The 19,139-nt window shown below is 36.5% G+C and overlaps 1 protein-coding gene across 1 annotated transcript in view; it reads right to left on the bottom strand.

Annotated features, from left to right (window-relative positions):
* Positions 1-7,352: 7,352 nt before the first annotated feature.
* KLHL15 (kelch like family member 15) overlaps positions 7,353-19,139 on the bottom strand; it is a 31,811-nt gene continuing 20,024 nt past the window's right edge. The window contains exon 3 of the mRNA XM_090264575.1: positions 7,353-8,594. Within this exon, the coding sequence (XP_090120701.1) occupies positions 7,485-8,594 (1,110 nt within the window). The 3' untranslated portion in view covers positions 7,353-7,484. The remainder of the gene's footprint in view (positions 8,595-19,139) is intronic.

Genomic DNA, 19,139 nt, shown 5'->3' with positions numbered 1-19,139 from the left:
AACTACAATATTGGCCACAATTATGTATGGGATACTCCACACTCTACTCCAAATAGAAGTAGATCCCTCCAGAGGCAAGTGTTGCAGGAACTCAGATCTCTGGGTAGGGGCATGTTTACATGCTTCTCCGTCCAGGTGTCCTGTGACTCAGGAGATAAACTGGTCTTGTCTCTGCCTGCAGCTTTAGACTGTACAGGCCACTGAATCATGGAATCCTGAGAACAAAGAAGTCTGTTTTTTGAAATCCTAATAAAAGGACGGTGGGGTCTCATGCTCTCCGCTGACTGCCAGAGAGTGCTGCAGTCCCCGGATTGTTTTTATCATTCTGCTTGCTGGAATTATCTGCATGTCCAGGATCACAATTAAATCTACAGGCAAGGGAAGGGGAGTTGGGATGGGAACAGCCCCAGGCAAAAAATTTTCAGTCTTTATATTTTTTGATAGTTTTGTCCTATTTTATCGTTCCGTTTTAGGAAAGGATTTGTTGAGCTCCTTACTTGGCCATTCTGGAAGTCCAGCTCCTGAAGCCATACAAGTTGTACAAATAATTATACAAATTCATCTGACTCTTAGGGAAAGAAGACGAGACCTTCCTTGTCTTGCGAGATCCCCAGCATAACATCACCTTGGCTAAATGTCAACTTCAGACTGAGAACTAGCTGGACCTGCAGGAAGAAGTCCTGTTTTGTAGACCAGAGTACCTTAATTAGGTCCTTGGTGCTTGTTTTCTATTACTTATTCCTTAGCCCAGCTTTTCCAAGAACATTTATGGATCATATATATTCCATGAAAAAAAAGAGCTCAGTGGTCAAATGTTTGGTTTACACTGAAAATCAAAATGAGTTAATATCAGGACTTTTCAGAGCCTTTAATATGCTGTTTGTTGAGGTTTTCTAAGAAAAATAAATTTTATGTAGTGTTTTTTAAGATTATTGTGATCACCAGTTCTTTCCACTACAGAGCATTGCACAGGGTTAACAGTGTGCTTTTGATCTATTTGACTTGGAATTTTCAGCCTGGATCAGAAATACTGAGATGTTAATGGAAGACGTATCTGTTGACAACTGTGCTAGCTAAACCCATCAAACCTTCCAGACATGGGAGCAGTAATAGTGGAAATGGACGGAATTCCTCAGGGAGGTCAATCCTGGCAGACAATCAAGCTCTCTAATACAGCTGCCCCTCCTCATTAGAAGCATTTCATTGGTGACCTTCCAAGTTTCTGGGTTCTATTTTTATTGAGGACTTACCATGTGCCAGACATTAAGTCATGTCAGACTTTTGGAAAGTAAAGACAGTATCTGCCCTCAAAGATTACAGTTAAAGGTGGGATAGAGAAGAGTTAGTCACGTGTCAGAGGAGGGGCAGGTCTAGGTATATCCACAAGGTGCTGTGTATGATCAAGGACACAGTTAACGTGGCTTAAAGGGTTAAACAACACCTGACAGAGGCCATGATGCCCAGGCTGATTCATGAAGGCCAAGAAAGCTTAGCCAAAAAGAGGGAAAGAGCATCTACCAAGGCAGAGAGGCTAGGGAAAATGTGGCATATACAGGGAACTCCAACTAGCTTGTATAGCTAGAATATGGGGTATACAAGGGACTGAACAGGTACAAAAGGAGAAAAACATGAAGGAGCTTGTGTGGCAGGCTAGGGAATTTGGGTCTTATTCTCAAGATGAAGGGAGATTTTTAAAAATTGACTTTAGAGAGGAGAGACTGAGAGAAACTTTCATTTGTTTTTCCATTATTTACGCATGCACTGTTGATTCTTGTATGTGCCCTGACTTGGATGGAACCAGCAACCTTGGCTTATTGGGACGCTCCGACCAATTGTGCCACCCAGCCAGGGTAATGAAGGGACATCATTAAAGGCTGTTGATTCTCAAGATCAGATCTACGTTTTGAAAGCTCCCTTTGGCAGCAGTGTGGAAAACAGATTGTGGAGGTAAAAAGATCAGAAAGTCCCCAGAGGCTAGCAACAATGCAAGGGCCTAAAAGAGGTAAGTATTAATGGAAAGGAGAGGGCAAGTTGAAGTTTCAACTGATAGGACTGGATGAACCAAGATGTTGGGGTGAAGGGGGAGAGAGGCACTGGTAGACAATTTCCAGGTTTTCCACTTTGAAGTATCATGGTAGGGCCACATTTTAGCAGAAGAAATACAGGACAAGGGGCAGGGTTTTTGTAAGGAGATAATGTATTCAGGTTTGCACTTGTCCCGTTTGAAATTCTGCTAAAACATGTGAAAAATGTTCAGATGGTTGGAGCTCTGGGTTGAGAAATACAGATTTGACAGGTATCAGAATAAAAGTTGTAGGCGAAGCCACAGGTGTGGATGAGAATGGGCAAAGAGTAGACCAAGAAGGAATCTGAGACAAAACCCCTGGGGAACTATTATCTCCCTCTTCCAAATGCCTCTAGCATCTGTCTGTAACTCAAATGGAATTTGTCACATGCTGCAATCAACATTTAGAGCTCAGTACAAAAAGCATCACGCTAGATATAAGAGTAGAAAGAGGAATAAAAGAAGGTTCTTTCACCCAAGAAGACTATGACCTGGTTGTGGAGAATGAATTATACCGAACTATTATGCAAAATGAATTAACTATAAATGTGCCAAGTGCACAAGAGGCAATTAATTCAAAGAGAGAGAACAGGTTGCAGGAGGGGAGAACATTTGAGTTTGGCTTTAAAAAAAGAAGTGGATTTTGCAAACAGGGAAGGGGAAAGAAGGCAAGTAATTTAAAGCTGGAAATTAACACAATGATCACAACAAAGGGGAGTGTAGGAAGTGACAGAGGGAGAGGCTGGAAAGGTGGCTTGACGCCAGGATCTGGGGAATCCTGCTGAAAGGTTTTTCAGGAGTCCATTTAAAAGGAGGCCCGGGGCACAAACACCCACCTATATATATCCAAGTGCCTATATATATCCAAATGCTTGCAATGTAGCAGATTCATTCCTGCCTATCTCCTAATTTCAGATATACCTTTAAGAACAATGACTAAAAAATGCTAAAGGAAATCTACAAATTACCAAAGTAAGGTTTGAGGCTTGTAAATGCTTTCTCTCAATTCTCTATTTACATTCTGCTAAACTCTGTGTTAGTAGAACTATAATTACTTGGCTTCATTATAAAATTTCCATTGCATGTAAGTGTAAATAATTTCACTCTAATGTTTTCATTTGAATCTGTGGCTGAAAGCATCAGTAGAAATCACATTTTTGTGGAATTCGTTGGAATGTTGAAGAAAAACTAAATGGATACTGCTAGTCAAGTCATAAGTGACTTTGAAAGTGATGGATTATAGAAAGATAGTAAATAATAAGAGATAAAGAAGTATATTTTAAAGATGAAAAATATTTTATTTAAACTTTTCTTCATAAACACTTTTAACATTTTTTTCAATTTAAAAACAGAATGGATAGCATAAACATGTTTGAATAGATTATATTCACGGCTTGGGAAAAATTACCTGACAAAAATGTAAAGGCTTTCAAAACAGGTATAAAAGGCAAACCTTAAATTATTCTAAGATTTTTAAATCGGCCCTAGGATTAATTTGACTACTGGCCCAAAATGTACCTAAACATCAAAATATTTTTCTAATAAAATATGCCCAAGAGGTATAGGGCATATACAAGTTAGGTAGAAAATAACCTCTCTGATCACCTCATTGGGACTTCCTTCCGAAAGCAAACTCTTAATCCTTACTGATATACTGATTAATAAGGTTTTTCCGTAATTGTTCCCAAAGATGTAAAAAAAGAAAATCCAAGAATGTTAAGGGGAACAACAAAGCTGATGGCATTCTCTCAGTGTTACTTGCATTAATATTGAAGCTATACTGGTATACTGAAAGGATATGACTTCCATGAGTTTACCTACTTGGTCTATGTCTATTGAATATTTGACTTTATAAATTCTTGATAAACTAGTTTTTCAGGACTTTTGTTTTTAAGATAACTCTTTTTAGAGGATATTTATTCCCAAACCAACTCTAATCCAATCGAACAAATGTATGATCCCAAAAGAGGTTTAGAGTACAAAAAAAAAAAAAAAAAAAAAATCAAAAATGTGTAATAGGCAAACCAAAATAATGGCACTAGCAGTTTTTACTGCTATATAGCCCTCAATTATATCTAATTTCACTATTATCTATGTTGTGTTTCACTTCAATCTAAAATTTTAAATTATGTTTTCTCAAAAAAGCTAGTCTTTTTTGAGAGATAGCTTATAAACTGAAATAACAATTTATATTATAAACTGAAATGTTATGACCTACAACCACATATACATATATAAAAATAGTCCCACTGAACGTTTGACATGTTTAGATTACGCAGCTCAAATAATTTGTTATAAAATATTTTAAAGCTTAGTTTCTTGTAATTAAGACAAAACTCTCCATTTTTACCACTTCTCCCCATACAAATGTGTGTCCTTTACTATGACTCGAGCAGGCTTCCCAGAATGAGGTGTCCAAAGGTGCTGCTTTAGAAAAGGTAAGTGAAGGGCTCAGTCAATGTTTCACAAATTATAGTAACACTCACACAGAGCAATGAGGACACAGAGAAAGCTGTCTCAAGAAAAGCTAATAATTCTATTAAGCTTTGCTTTTAAAAAACCAGTAGTATTTCTCCAATACAAAACCTTCAATGAGACAATCTTGAGTTTTATGAAAAGGTTGTAGTGCAAGAATTTTCTTTAAGCAGATTAAAGTCAAAACTTAGGTCAAAGACATGGAAGAGAACAAACATTTCTAATTGAGATGCAATTAATGAAGATCAGCTAATTTTTCAGTCTGGCATTTAAAATGAAAAGTAAAAATTAACAGATTACGACAGATGCACTGAATAGTTTCAAATGTCTTACTCAGTTTTTAAGTACTATCTTGAACATATACAACGTATATAAACAAAAATGGTTCCAAATGAAGCACAAAAAAAAAACAAAACCTTGAAAATCTATGAAAAAATTTTCCATAGTTCAGTATAACAAAAATAAATCTCTTTCAGCAATTAAGCCATGACTTGAAAAGGGAATGTAAGTTATCATGGATTTAAAAGAACCTAAATTAGCACTACATATAAACAGAAGAATTTTCTCATACATTCATAAAGAACCCAAGCAACAGCAACTATTCTTAAAGCTCAAAACTGATTACAGCTAACATCAGGTCAGACATGACTTAAGTGTGAAGCTGAACCCAGAGTTAGTTCAAGTTAATATTTCACAAATTTTCCAAAATATGATCTTTGACCTTGGCCTTCTGTCTTTAGAAGACCAAGAATTTCAATTGTGTGCCCAGATCTTACCTTAACTAGGGCTATGAAGTTATACCTAAACAATTAAAGAGAACCACCACTGGAGTGTAAAAGCCTGATGAAGTGTACCCTGTCTCGGTCTTCTCCAGCAAAAGACAACAATGAGGAAAATAATGAAGACATGATTGTTATTTTCTTTAAAGCAAGACAGCAGACACACAAAACACTAAAGCAATATATCAGAATAAAAATTAAATGACTAAGTTATTCCTATTTTTCAAAAGCAAAATGATTAGAAATGATTTTTTAAATGTAGAAAAAAAAAACTTTTACCCATATCACCATGGGAAATGATAGTTTCGTTTTTAAAAACAAAAAAGTATATGATAGAATCATTTAATACAAATTTAGGTCTCATATACAAAAGAACACTAATCTGTTTTCTAAAACCAATGCCAATGTTTTTCTTTTTCAAAAACTATTTGTGTATCTGACTGTTTTCTTAAACCCAAATGCCTCCAGTTTTGGAGTTTTGAAACCAGGGTTTTTAAAATAGTTGTCTCATTTAACTGCAAAAAAAAAAAAAAAAGTCTTCACATTTCCATGACTTCACTCTTCTATCTCAATGTTCAGTGGTGGCAGCAGCAAAAAAAAAAAAAAAAAAAGGTGAAAGTAGAAAATTTACACAATAGCCATACAGAAGGCATTGCAATATTGCACCAATATCCTAAAGATCTGGCAAGTTTTGCCAGTGTAGATCTAGTCTGTATCAGTTATAGACTCTACTCAGGAAAAAATGGCGTCAATTTGAATGAGCCATTCCCTGGTTATTCTTGCTTAACTTTGTCAACTATGTGTTTTTCCTTCCAGTTGAAAGGTGCGGTGAATCCCAACACTTACTACAAATGCTTTTGAACAGTTATTCTCGATCCACTCTCAACTTTGAGGTTACTGTCCCCCCCTTCATGCTAGTAACTTTCAGTAAATAAAACAAAAGCTGAGGGCTTGTAACTCAAGAAACAAGTAGATGTGACCAGTAAGATTATAATTCTATTCCTTACCTCTAAGTCAAAACTGAGTTCAAATTGTCCACAAATTGCTACTTTCCATTCAATAACAGATGTAGCAGCCTTATTAAATGTAAAGAATGGAAGTTGCACTTACTTTTAAGGGGCCTTTATTTAGGAGTCTGTTATTACCTAAATTCTCTTTTAAAAGTGCTTGCACGCTGCAGGGCCAAGGCTTGTCATATAGCACTCCAATTCTTACTAAAAACAGGGTAACGTTAAACAAACTGCAAAAATCAAAAACATGTTCAAAAAGAACACATACAACAAAAAAGAACCCTAACGTTTACTTTTGAAAATAAAATGTTAGTTTTCATAAATCCATACGTGTTTCAGGAATATTAGGAGTTCCAATATTCCTGAATCAGTATGGACTGAAGACAGGCTACTTTGACATCAAATGAGGACTCCAGTTATTTTAACTTTCTAAAAATGTTAATACATGAAAAGACGGTTTACATCTAAAATTCAACAAGTATGGCAAACCGTGTGTGCAAGTACACTAGCTTAAAAATATAGAATCCTAACCACGCATAAAAGAGGATGTGCCTTATATATTCATAGGATGTATGCACGTATGGATATGCTTTCACTAACACAATGCAGGTAAGAGAAGGCAGCTTAGAAATAGTGTTTTGAATATAAAAAGTTAACTTTGTAGAAAATTTATATTTTTGCATTTTCAGCAAAAAGCCATGCAAAAAGGGCAAGAGTTTTAAACAATAAAACCAAAAGGTCTAACGGACTGAAATAAATGTTCAAAAAGTTTTCAGATCAAGATGGGAACTGAAATTACATCAAGTGACACTGATCAGGTCTTCTCTTAGAAGATGCATGATTCCTACACTGACATCTGAGAGAAACGTTTAAAGCATTAAATCAGCTTCCCAGGTAAGTGGATCATTCTATTAAACTGCTTCAGGAAGTAGTTTCAAGAGCTAGTGCTTAGAACTTATTGCATGAGTTTGAGGCCACTAAAAAAAAAAAAAAAAAAAAAAAAAAAAAAGGATGCTAGCACAGAATGAAAATTTTTTACACTATTAGACCAATGGCTTTGATAGTAAAACTGGTGAGGTTTTTCTTTATGTTTTTAATTAACTACTCTGTCACAAACAAATTTTTTTGTTTGGCTTTGAAGTGAGAAAGATGTCATTAGTTGCAGCGTCTGACCTCATCCAGTATATATTCTGGAAAATGCAGGTTGCATACTTGTAAACCATCCAGCTTGCAGGGCATCCGTGGGTACTCATCTTCCTTCCACTTGTTTTCTTCTGGATCAAAGGTGAGAATGGAATCACTGTAATGACCGTTGTAGCAAAGGCCCCCAAGAACCATTATTTGTTTGTCTAGCACAGTCACACCATGGCCACTTCTACCAATAGGCATGGATGCCAAGATGGTCCACTGATCAGTCTCTGGGTTGTACACTTCTGTGGAAGGGCAGCCCTGAGATTCAAAAGAGGCCCTCAAGATCACACAGACACCACCGAAGACGTAAAGCTTGCCATTGTAGGAAATCATCTTGTGAAAGCATCTTGCGTAATTCATTTTGCTCTTATTCTCCCAGCAGTTGGTAACAACTTGAGTTCTTCTGGTCCGTTGTTCTATGGTCCCTTCTTTACTTGGGTCAAAAACACACACTTGTTTGGAGGTGGATGATGAGGTGATTCCACCAGTGATATACAGCTTGTTATTGAGCACTGTCCCCTCATGTCCATATTTGTTAACTGGATAAGGATCCACAAATTCCCATTTGTCATTGGTGATATCGTATCTCTCTGTTGAATAGAAAGTCTCATCTCTGGTTCTGCCTGCTACAGCATAAATAAACTTCCCAATAACACCAACTGCAAATTCAGAACGTGGTACAGACATGTCTGCCATTCGGAGCCAAGAGTTGTGTCTTGGGTCATACCTGAACACTTTGGAAGAAGCATGGAATTCACCATCTGGGCCCAATTCTTCACCACCCAACAAGAACACGAAGTTATTGACAATAGCAAGGCAGTCTGGCCGCAGAGGTACTTGGGGGCCCTCTAGTTCCCACCAGACTCTTGGTTTCTTTAAGAGAAGTATTTTACTGTTAACCATGCTATGTCCAATCATTCCTCGGAATACTGTAGTTTGAGGTTTGGCAGAGCGGATGCGGCTTGATTTCATGTCCAACAAAGGCTGCTGGTGAATGTTCTGGAAGTAATTCAATGCTTGGTCAACTTCATAGCGCAGCTGTCGAGAGTATCTATAAAATTCTGATGTCTTAACCTAAGAAAAAAGTAAAAGAATTTAACCAAAAGAAAAAACATCAATGGCAAATAAAACATCAAAGCCCACTAAGAAGGTTGGTGTAAGATTTTAGGCTTACTTTACTAAAACTGCTTTTCCTGTTAAGATCACAAACTTATTTTTTATCATTTTTGTTCTTGCAATCTGTACTTATAATAATCTATGCACATTCCCAAAGTTTTTAAAGTAAACAAGTTACTTTCCTGGCACAAGCTAAATTCCTCTAACAAAATGTATTAATCGCCTATTATATGTCAGGCCCTTTTGTTAGCTATGAAGACAAATAGGTTTCACAGTATAGAAAAACATGACCATGGTTTTCTTAACCACAAGGAACAGTGTAAGAACAACCATAACTGAATTATTTGGAAAATTAAGTTAGTAAGTTAGTAAAGATGTAAATATACACAAAATTCTCAGTATGTTTTTCACATAAAGACTTGGTCTGATATCATCAACTATTACAGTAATAATTCAGTTGACAAGAAAAGGTCAATATTTTTTCATTTTACTTTTGGACCTAGAACTACATAATTAAGGTGATTACTAAGATCTTATGAAGCACACTTTTAAGTACTGTGCCAATGCTATAGGGAGATTCTAAAAAATAAGAATAAGATGTGAAAAATAAAAAATAAAAATAAAAAAAAAAGAATAAGATGTGGTCTGTTTCTGCAGAGAACTTAGAAAATATTTGGGGAAATGAAAACATACACATTTACCAATAAGTAAATGAGGCAGTTGATGGTTAGGTATGCAGCTGTACAGTGTATCTGTCAGAGCTGTAGAACTTTAGATACAGAACAGTGCAAACTGGCCCAAAACAACCAAGTGGGTACTTTGTGAAAGAGGTAAAAAGATTGAAGACCAATCAGAAAAAGGCTGTATCATATTTATAAAAAGACAGTTTTGCCATTTTATTTATTTTTCAAAGTATAAGAGAAAGTTTATTTAGAAAGTTATAGAGGCAGTAAAAGTGAGTTGTAGAGGAAATGGCCTATGGAAACAAGTTACAGAGACAAAAGAAGGGACCTTGGAGCTTAGGAAAGAGAAAGGCAAAGGTTATGCCCTTGGGGGGAAAGGAGGAGAGAAGGGAAAGGTGAGGGGCTTGCTCCTGAGAGGGAGAGTGCCCAGAGTCTTCCCATTTTAAAAATAGATCTCCTAAAACCATCAAAAATAAGAGCTGATTAGTAAAAATGAGCATTTTTTCATTTTCCACTCATTTCTTTTATGAATTGCCTAATTGTGTGCCTTGCCCATTTTTCTCATGTGTCATTGATTTAGAAGAGCTAAAAGGCAATTAATACCCTGAAAATCAACAAAAAGCAAACCTTAAATTAAAATTTTTTATTTACTTACTTTTAGAAAGAGGGGAAGGGAGGCAGAAAGTGAGGGAGACAAACATTGATGTGAGAAACATCAATCGGTTGCCTATCGCACGCGCCCAACTGGGGACCAGGCCCCCAACCCAAGTATGTGCCCTGACTGGGAATCAAACCAGCAACCTTTCAGTTTGCTGGCCAGAGCGCAATCCACTGAGCCACACCAGCCAGGGAAAATTTTTTAAATACTTATTTATTTTAGTTTGAGGGGAAGAGAAGGAGAAAGAGAGGGAGAGAAACACTGATTGGCTGACTCTCACACATACCCTGACCAGGGACCAGGCCCACAACCCAGGCATGTGCCCTGACAGGGAATCGAACCGTGACCTTTGGCCTTGCAGGCTTACACCCAAACAACTGAGCCACGTGGGCCAGTGCTCAAATTAAATATTTAAGTGGCTATTGTATAGAGCCAATGATGTGAGAGCTACACAGGTTTTGAAGTAACAGAATCTTGTCCAGCATAGTAATTGAGCACCATGTCAACCAGCCCAGTGTAGTGATTAAAAATCTGATTTAGGAAATATCTGACTTTGGTGCTCACAAACCGTGCCATCTTAGGCAAGTAATTCAATATCCTTATGCCCATTTCCTCATCTGTATTACTGGGTAACAGCAGTACTTACACCTCATAACCCTAAGGCAGGAGACAAGCCTGTCATGTGGTACTATACAAAAAATAATAGCAGTTACAGTAGTCCCTCTCTATATCGTGGTCTCACTGTATTGCGGGATTTTTAAAAATATTATATTTAATTATTTACCGCGGATTTTTCGCTATATTGCGGGATTTTGCAGTACTGTATACGTATGTTGTTAAAGTCACGTAGGTTTAAGAGTGTAGAATATGTTTAAGAACATAAGTAGTGTTTATAAAAGTGTGGAAAAGGTTAATAAGGGACTGGGAATGGTTTATAAGTGTGTGGGAAGGGTTTATAAAGCCTTAAATATATATAAATACTAAAATTAATATAAGGTTCCTACTTTGTGCATTTTCACCTGTCGCAGGGGCGTCTAGAACGTAATACTCATGGTAAGTGAGGGAATGCTGTACTAGCTATTATTACTGACCAGCGGACACCTGTGGAAGTGTTGCTCAGCTTAAGTCAATGCATCTAATGATGTGCTTTCGCTGTGTAAAAATTCAGTCTTCCAGAAAAGAGAAAAAATGAGGCAAACTATCACTTTGGATCTAATCCTCACCAGTAAAACATGGATTAATAACAGCCCTGGCTGGTGTGGCTCAGGGGTTAAGCACCAGCCTGCGAAATGAAAGGTCGCTGATTCAAGTCCCAGTCAGGGCACATGCCTGGGTTGTGGGCCATGTCCCTGATTGAGGGAAAGCAAGAGACAACAGTTTGATGCTTCTCTCCCTCTGTTTTTCCCTCCCTTCCCCTCTCTCCAAAAAAAAAAAAAAAAATCTTATTTTAAAAACCACAATTAATAACAATACAACCAGAAGGAAGCTCTAGAGAAAGCAGCCGTGTTGTCTGGAGATGAGGAAAGGAAGGAAGGAAAACGATGCACATATTGGATAGGCAGATTTCAAGTTTCTCAAAGAAAAATTAGGATCAATTCCAAAATCAAGAAACTATGTAAAAGCTCTCAAAAGCATAATTCTGACTGCATAATCGCAAAACATACTGATAAGAGGAAGAAAAGGGGAAAGTGTCTTAAAAATCTGATGTGCTGCACAGAGAGCTTTCCGGAATTTAGATGTAAAAAAAACACTTAAAACAGATGGTAAAAAAATACAGACACATAAAACAAGTATTAGTGGAATGGAGCTCTAAGAATATCGTGAATAAGGCTAAAGCCTCTGAATGAACTGTGACTTTACAAAGTGCCAGATATTGAATAAATGGCATTTCAGAGGTTAAAGTAAAAAGAGGTAGAGGAAAAAGTGAAGTCTCCCCTGGATGGGGTGGTTAATGTAATATTAACAAAGACAAACAGCCTTACTCCTATTTTATTTCCATTCTCAGCTAAGAATGTTTTATTCTTTCCAATCTGAAGATCAAATACAATGACTAAGAAGAAACTTAAATCCAAGATGGCTGAGGGAAAAAAAAAGAAAAACAAGCTAGATATCCTCACTGAGTTCAAGTCATTTGATCTCACAAATCACATCCTGGGATCCTGAGAGGCTTCACAGATAAGGCTGCTTAATTGCTGTCTGTAATCTGTGTAGAATCCAGAAGAATGGGAGAGAACTAGAAGCCAGACCGATTTCTCAACTACATACTTGTTAGCTTGAGGCTAATCCTGGATTGTTAAAAAAAAAAATTAGTGAGCACTTACAAATAAGAAAGCACTACACACCAGGAGACAGCACAGACTCACCATGTAATGCCAAGACTGACCATTTCTGATTAAATTTTTGACTAGGTAACAAACAGCACTTGTAGAGAATGCGAAAACCTATGAGTTCAGCAAAGTAATCAACAAAGTCTAAAATCGTAAAGAAATGAGAAACACTGAAGACCCATGAACCACATGAAACTACAGAAACAATTGTGTTAATGCACTGGACGGGTAGGATGAAGTGGTGATCAGTCCATAGCTTTTATCGGATACTCCAGGGATCCACAAACTACAAGTGTAAAGCTTTAACTGAGTCTATCCTCAACATGAACTAACAACGTGTGATATGATAGCCTTAAGAATTAATAAAATTGTGACAGAATTAAAAGAATAGACAATCCCACTCACTCTATTAGGGTAAAACCACAACTAAGTGTTCACCTCCATCACTACACTTGAGACATTGACAAAACAGACCATGTCAGAAGAAGATGGCAACTATTTTTAGGATCAATAAGAGGAAGTTAGAAGAAAGATTTTAGGCTAATAGCAATAAAAAAGCTTTGTAATTAGAACTGTCAAGAGGATAGTAAGACATTCAGTGCAGTACTATCTGTTAGAGCATGAAAACTGGAACTCAAATATCAATTAAGACATTGGTTGTATAAACTGATGTATAACATATGCAGTAGTCATTAAAAATAATGGTTAATCCATATGCACTAACACAGATATTCAAAATGTGAAATGACAAAAACAGCAAAGTATATAGAATATTCTCAAAAAATAAAAATGATGTTTACACAGTTGGTAGTATGAGGGGAAAGCATGTAGACATGGACAACATGCGTCAGTGAGCTTGTCTGTATTTAGCTTTTTCATAGGGACTACAGTTAAAAAAAAAGAAAAAGCATGGGCACCTATTTTCCTAAGTCAGGGACTGTCTACCTTCGAAGTCAGTTAACATCCTGCCACTGGAGGTAGTCCAAGTGGGACCACTACCAGGAGCACTGGGGAGGGATTCCAGTGTCACTCAAGGTCAAGAATGACCTGTAACAGCCTTCCACCTTCCACCCCCAGGCTCTTGCAAATCCCATCAAAGCCAGCCAGCTGAACTGCTTCTTAGTCATTTTCCTGTCTTTCATTTTATACCCAATCTCCTGGTTCCTTTGTCCTCTTCTCCATTCGTTCAATTTACTCCTTTGAAACTTGGGTTACAAAGAGTTTCCAAGATTCACTTCAACTCTATGTTAAAGTTCAAATCAAAGCTACATATATGTATCCAGTCTGTTCTACCTCGAAGCCCCTAACAGTGGAAGTTGTGCCATTTGAGATAACTGGTTATACCATAAAAGAGCTAACCAAAAAAATTTAGCTATTTCTCCCTGCCAAGGCCAGAAGTTCTAGATCTACCTTGCCCTTTTCCCAGAGCTATATATCACTGCAGTTTTCCTCTAAAACCATACAATATCAAAAAGCGTAACTTCATTATAGAAACATAGAATTCATGTTTCTCTGATAATCCTGCACAAAGTAATTACAGAATACTATGCTCCAAAACAAAAGGTAGAGGGCTGAAAACCACCTGTGTGAAAAAAATCATTTAAAATGCATTAAAAAAGGGAGCTATCTGAGAAGAAAGGTGTGGCTCATCTTTTCATGGAGGAAGTATTTCTGCCATCATTCACTCCTCATGTAACAGTTAAACTATCTGTACACCAGGTGCTCTCAAAAGAAAGATATGGAAAGAATCACATTTATTTCATGTTCTGAATTCCTTTTCTTATCCTTTCATGGGATTTAAAAAAGCTGTCTTGTTTTAAAACTTGGGAAAGAATATATTTATTTTTATCACTTTTCTTGCTTTGATACTTTAAAATTATATTACAAAAAGTATTTTGTCTTATTCTGAATACAAAATAAAAGCATGTATTACCTCTTAAAACAGTGACCTGAAAATTTTAAACTGGCCATTTCCTCCTTTAATCTTTTAGTTTGTGTGCATGCACATATGCATGTAAAGGAAAAAATATGAGAAATTATAAATTTTGAATATGGTTCCTGTAAATACATATGAAGTCAAAGAAATAATAGCTACCCATTACCACTGAGCAAAAACTCCACATGTTTCTCCATTCACTGTCAAAATGTTACATAATCTAGCCCTGGCCAGATGACTCAGTTGGTTTGAATGTTGTCCCACCAAAAGGTTGCAGGTTCGATCCCTGGTCAGGACACATACCTAGGTTATGGGTTTGATCCCTAATCAGGTGCATATGAGAGGCAACCAATAGATGATTTTCATTCACATTAATGTCTTTCTCCCTCCCCCTTACCCTCTCTCTAAATTAGTGAAACATATTCTCAGGTCAAAAAAAATGTTACATAATTCACTTATTAAAATTTTAACCTTTTACAGTAATTTCTATATACACTCTTAATTTTGAGAGAATTAAAATAGAACTGGCAATATAATTAAAGTAGGCTTTTCCACAGAGCTTACTAGTTTTATTTGATTAAAAATCTGCAATATTAAAAATCTACTAAAACTGACTAGTCTATAATTATTTTATGCTTTCAGCCAGCCATTTTAAGGTATTATCAGCTGTTTCACATTTCAAAATGACATGTAAATACCCAATATACCTATAGCTTAAACTAAAGAAACAAATGCCTTTTATTAGCTTATCTATCAGTGGGGGTGTTCACAGGGGGCAGGAATAATCCATGAACTCAAGATACCAAGTCTTAGGCTGTGAACAAGTCTCCAGTTTAGATATTTCTCTTTTTGAAAGGAGTCAGTGCATTAACAGACCTCTTTGGCCCTTCCTACAGCCAAAAATGCTAATCCAAATTTTGAAATGTATAAGGTGTCATGTGGAAGACTGAATCCTAGCTATTGGTTTTATTATCCCTCTTCCATGATCCAATTTTCTCAAAAGAAATATCCAAGAACAAAGCAGTTATTATCATGGGGCTTTAGTGTTAAGTGATATCTTTAGGAACTACAGCTACGTTTGATATAATTTTGATAGTAAAATGTGGAGCAGTCTTTTACATGTTGTATTGTGAAAGCATCTACCTGGCACGAAAAGTCTATTTATAAAACCAGGCTCAGAGCTGAAGCTTATACTGATCTATGTGAAACAAAAAAGTCTGGTGCAAAATACCTTTAATTAATAATCCCTTTGTCCTGGAAAACTGAGTTAATGACCAGGGATAAGGCTATAAAAATATCAGTTCCTACCAAGCACAAATTCTCTCAGTAATCTTCTATTTGCAGTCAAATACCAAATGGCAGAGACAAATTTTAGTAAGGGCTTACCCATCCTCTCCTCTTCTAAGCAGGCCAGAGTCCAAAAACTTCAGAAGCCAAGTGACCAGAGTAAATGGGGTAAGGGAGAAGACCTCTCAGCACAATATTCTAAGAGTTTCAGCACAATTTGGTTAGTCTTCTTATCCTTTCAAACTTTTCTACAGAGTGAAAAGTATTTAATTCAAAAATAAATGTGCCTGAAAAGTCTAATTTCCTTCCAATTTTGGTGCAACAGTAATAGAGCACCACCTGAAATTAAATAAGCGCACCACCCTAAAAGGTAGGAAATTATGTAATTTTTAAAAACACTTAAAACCACCTTATTTATTTGGTTATACTAATATCTAGATAGTACAACTAAGTTTTAGAATTTGTAACTTAGGAAGAATGTCTTCTATTTATGGAAATACAATCACGTAAATATTTTATCTATAAATATGGTAAGGAAGAAAGAAAGCCAAATCAAAGGTTTAATCAAACTAACTTCTAAATGACCAAGGCTTACCTATGACATATGTAACGTTTTTTGAGTAAATTTTAAATTTGAGAATTAAAACGTTGAAGCCAAAAATCTTAATATTCTGCTTTTTTTCTCCTGCTCCTAACCTTTTCTCCATTTTTTTTTTACTTATCTGATCCTTTTCGATTTCTACTTATCATTTGGTTTCTCTTTTGTTCAACTTACTTAAAAGGTTTGTCTCCTTTTACAAGACAATATAGCTATTCCCATTCCATGTCTTCCTTTCCTTTTACTCCATAGTTAATTTCCAGTTCTATGCTTTTGTGCTCATCTCCCTTTCATTTAAAAGAAAAATAGTCAAGTATGATTAAATTTTTAAACTCCCATTTTTGATAGGTCCCTGCCTACTTAACGCACTGAGATAATCTTTCCCAGAGGATCTAACAGCAGTCAACACACTAGATTACCAGCACTCTTCAGGAACCTGTGAACCTGGAGTAATGAAGTCAAAGGTAGAAAAGTAAGAGCACTCCACATTTATACGTGAAAGGCAGAAGACCTGAGAGGAGAAAAACACCTTGGGTGACTATTTAAAAGAACTGCACACATGTTCACTACAATCATCCAAGTCCATGGGGCTGAGTAGGGCTCCACAAAAAGGAGACTGATGCGGAAAGACATTTTAAGTTAATTGAAAAAGTACATTAACCCATTGACCTACTTCCAACAGAAAACCTGCTAATCTCTGTGCCTTCACTCCAAGGGGCAAGTGAGCTGTTAAGGAATTTCAAGTCTATAGATGTATAAGTACTATTAACTATATAACAAATTTTTTTTAAGTTCAAGTATGTATTCTTTATTTGAAGTTGGAAAATGTACCATACTGCATTATTGCAAAAATTCACTGGTAACAAAACTTTGCAGCTGATGAGAAGGCAATAAAAAGTTGATTTTTAAACTCATTACTATAAATTATTTCTACATTACTTTGCAAATTCAGGATTTCAAACTGCATTTTCTTTTTCTAAATTGCCCACAGTACTTGAGATTCCTAAAACTAAGGCAGCTCTTCTGGAAGGGCAGGGAAGAGGGTAACAGACATCAATGGATCTCCATCTTTATCTGGTTAGATTCAGGGATCTCCATCTCTCAGCTGCCCATTTACTTTGGGGCATCGGCCTGGCTGTGTCTGTAATGAAAAAAGTTCTTAAATCAGTCTGGATGGTTCTCTTCACAAAGATCCTGATCCTGTGATCGCCTGTTCACCATCATGACTTTTGCATAGCAGTTTGGATTGATTGAATAATTTGCAAAATCATTTTTTTTATCCTTGGGGGTCATGTACACCACAAAATCCATATTCAAGTTGAAGAAAAGGCTGCACATGTATTTATCATATACTTCCCCTCTTCTGTCAGCTTCATCTTGAGAAATCCTCTCTTCACAGTACTGAGATGACTTCATTTTTCTGTACAGGATCTTTGATGAAAATATCCCAGCCTGCCACATCAGATGATGCCAGCAATAAATGTTTCTTGGAGCCCCAATGGATGCTGCAGTTCTTGCAGGACACATTCTTGCTGCCCCAGCGGTCAGTGACTCTGCATGTCAGACACAGGTTGGGGTCACACTCTGGGATGGCCAGGTAGCTGGGGCACTGCTTGGTGTTGTACTCTGCTTTGCAGCAGCAGTAGGGAAAGTGGTTCTGACACTGAACTACACTGATGAAACTTTTCACAAAAATTCTGTGCTATCGTGCAAAGGCACCATCAGAAGGAAATTTCCAGGCTGGGCGGCTTTCTTCATCATCTCAGTTCTCCTCCAGACTTATTCTTCTCTCTCTTCAGAATCAACTCCATCATCTTCATTGTCGGCATCATCATTGTACTGACCAAGAGCATTCACTAATTCCACAAAGACTTCATCACTTATAAACCCATTCTCTATCCCTCTCTCACTCTCTCTCTGCACCCCAGCTTGTGCCGCTCCTGTGCACTGCCACAGCCTCGGGGGCTCCAGTGTCTGATGCTCCCAGGATGAGCACCCTATATGAGGAACTTTAAACGTTTCAAAAACAACTCAAAACTTATCAAAAATTTTAATCAAATTTCACATTTGAACCTTAAATTTAAAAAAAAATTGTCAAATACAGCACTGCTTATGTTTCTCATGTATTTCTAAAACTATAAAGATTAGAGGGAAATTTCTGGTTTTTCCTTTATATTTTGTCTGCCTGTAGCTTAAGTAATTAGAAACTTTTTTTCTGTAAATTTTTGGCTAAGCTGTGGTAACACTGCAGTCAATGGTTTGGTTGCTAGACAGAAATTTTTGATCAGTCAAGTGATAGATCAGTCAAAACATGTTAACACATTACAGTGCATAATTGAAGGAATTCTGGAGGGTTTGCACCAGCTACACTTAACATAGATGTGTCCTTACCCAGCAAATTTCATTATCTAGTGGATTATGTTTCAATTAACCAGGACATCGTATCACCCAAACATGAATTATATTAGGAACAATAAATTTCATTATGGGCCACAGTCTGTTGTTAATGGCATACAAATCAACAATAATGTTAAGAGAAAATATTTGGAAGATTATCAGTATTTTGTGAAGACCAGTTTTGAGAGCTACTATGTTCTGAGTAAGAGATTCAAGATATTCTTGAATGCTTAATTTGTAATCCTTGAATTCTATCAGTTTCAATGTGAGTCTAGGAGACATTATTCCCATTTTAAAATGTAGCTTTTAGAGTCACAAATTTTGCTCCTTAGGTAAAACATTTTTTTAAGTGTTAGAAAGCTTTTCTTCAACATTAATTTTTACTATGATCCTAGGATTAATTTTCACTGGTAATGGAGTTGCATCTTTTTTTTAACAGACTGTCAAAATTATCTGTCTTAAATATGCTTATAACAATAAAGTTTTATAAAACACATACATGATTTGATAAATCCAAATATCTTCCCAGTGAAACAGAATTAACATTCTTTCCTCATTAAAACATCAGCTTTTCTCTTTTAGAAGTTACATAAATCTAATTGTGGGAAGATATGGTG

The sequence above is a fragment of the Furipterus horrens genome, unplaced genomic scaffold, assembly GCF_987537825.1.
Source record: "Furipterus horrens unplaced genomic scaffold, mFurHor1.1.pri manual_scaffold_17, whole genome shotgun sequence".
Lineage (NCBI taxonomy): Eukaryota > Metazoa > Chordata > Mammalia > Chiroptera > Furipteridae > Furipterus > Furipterus horrens.
The sequence above is the reverse complement of the archived record's forward strand: the minus strand, read 5'-3'. Positions and strand labels throughout refer to the sequence as shown.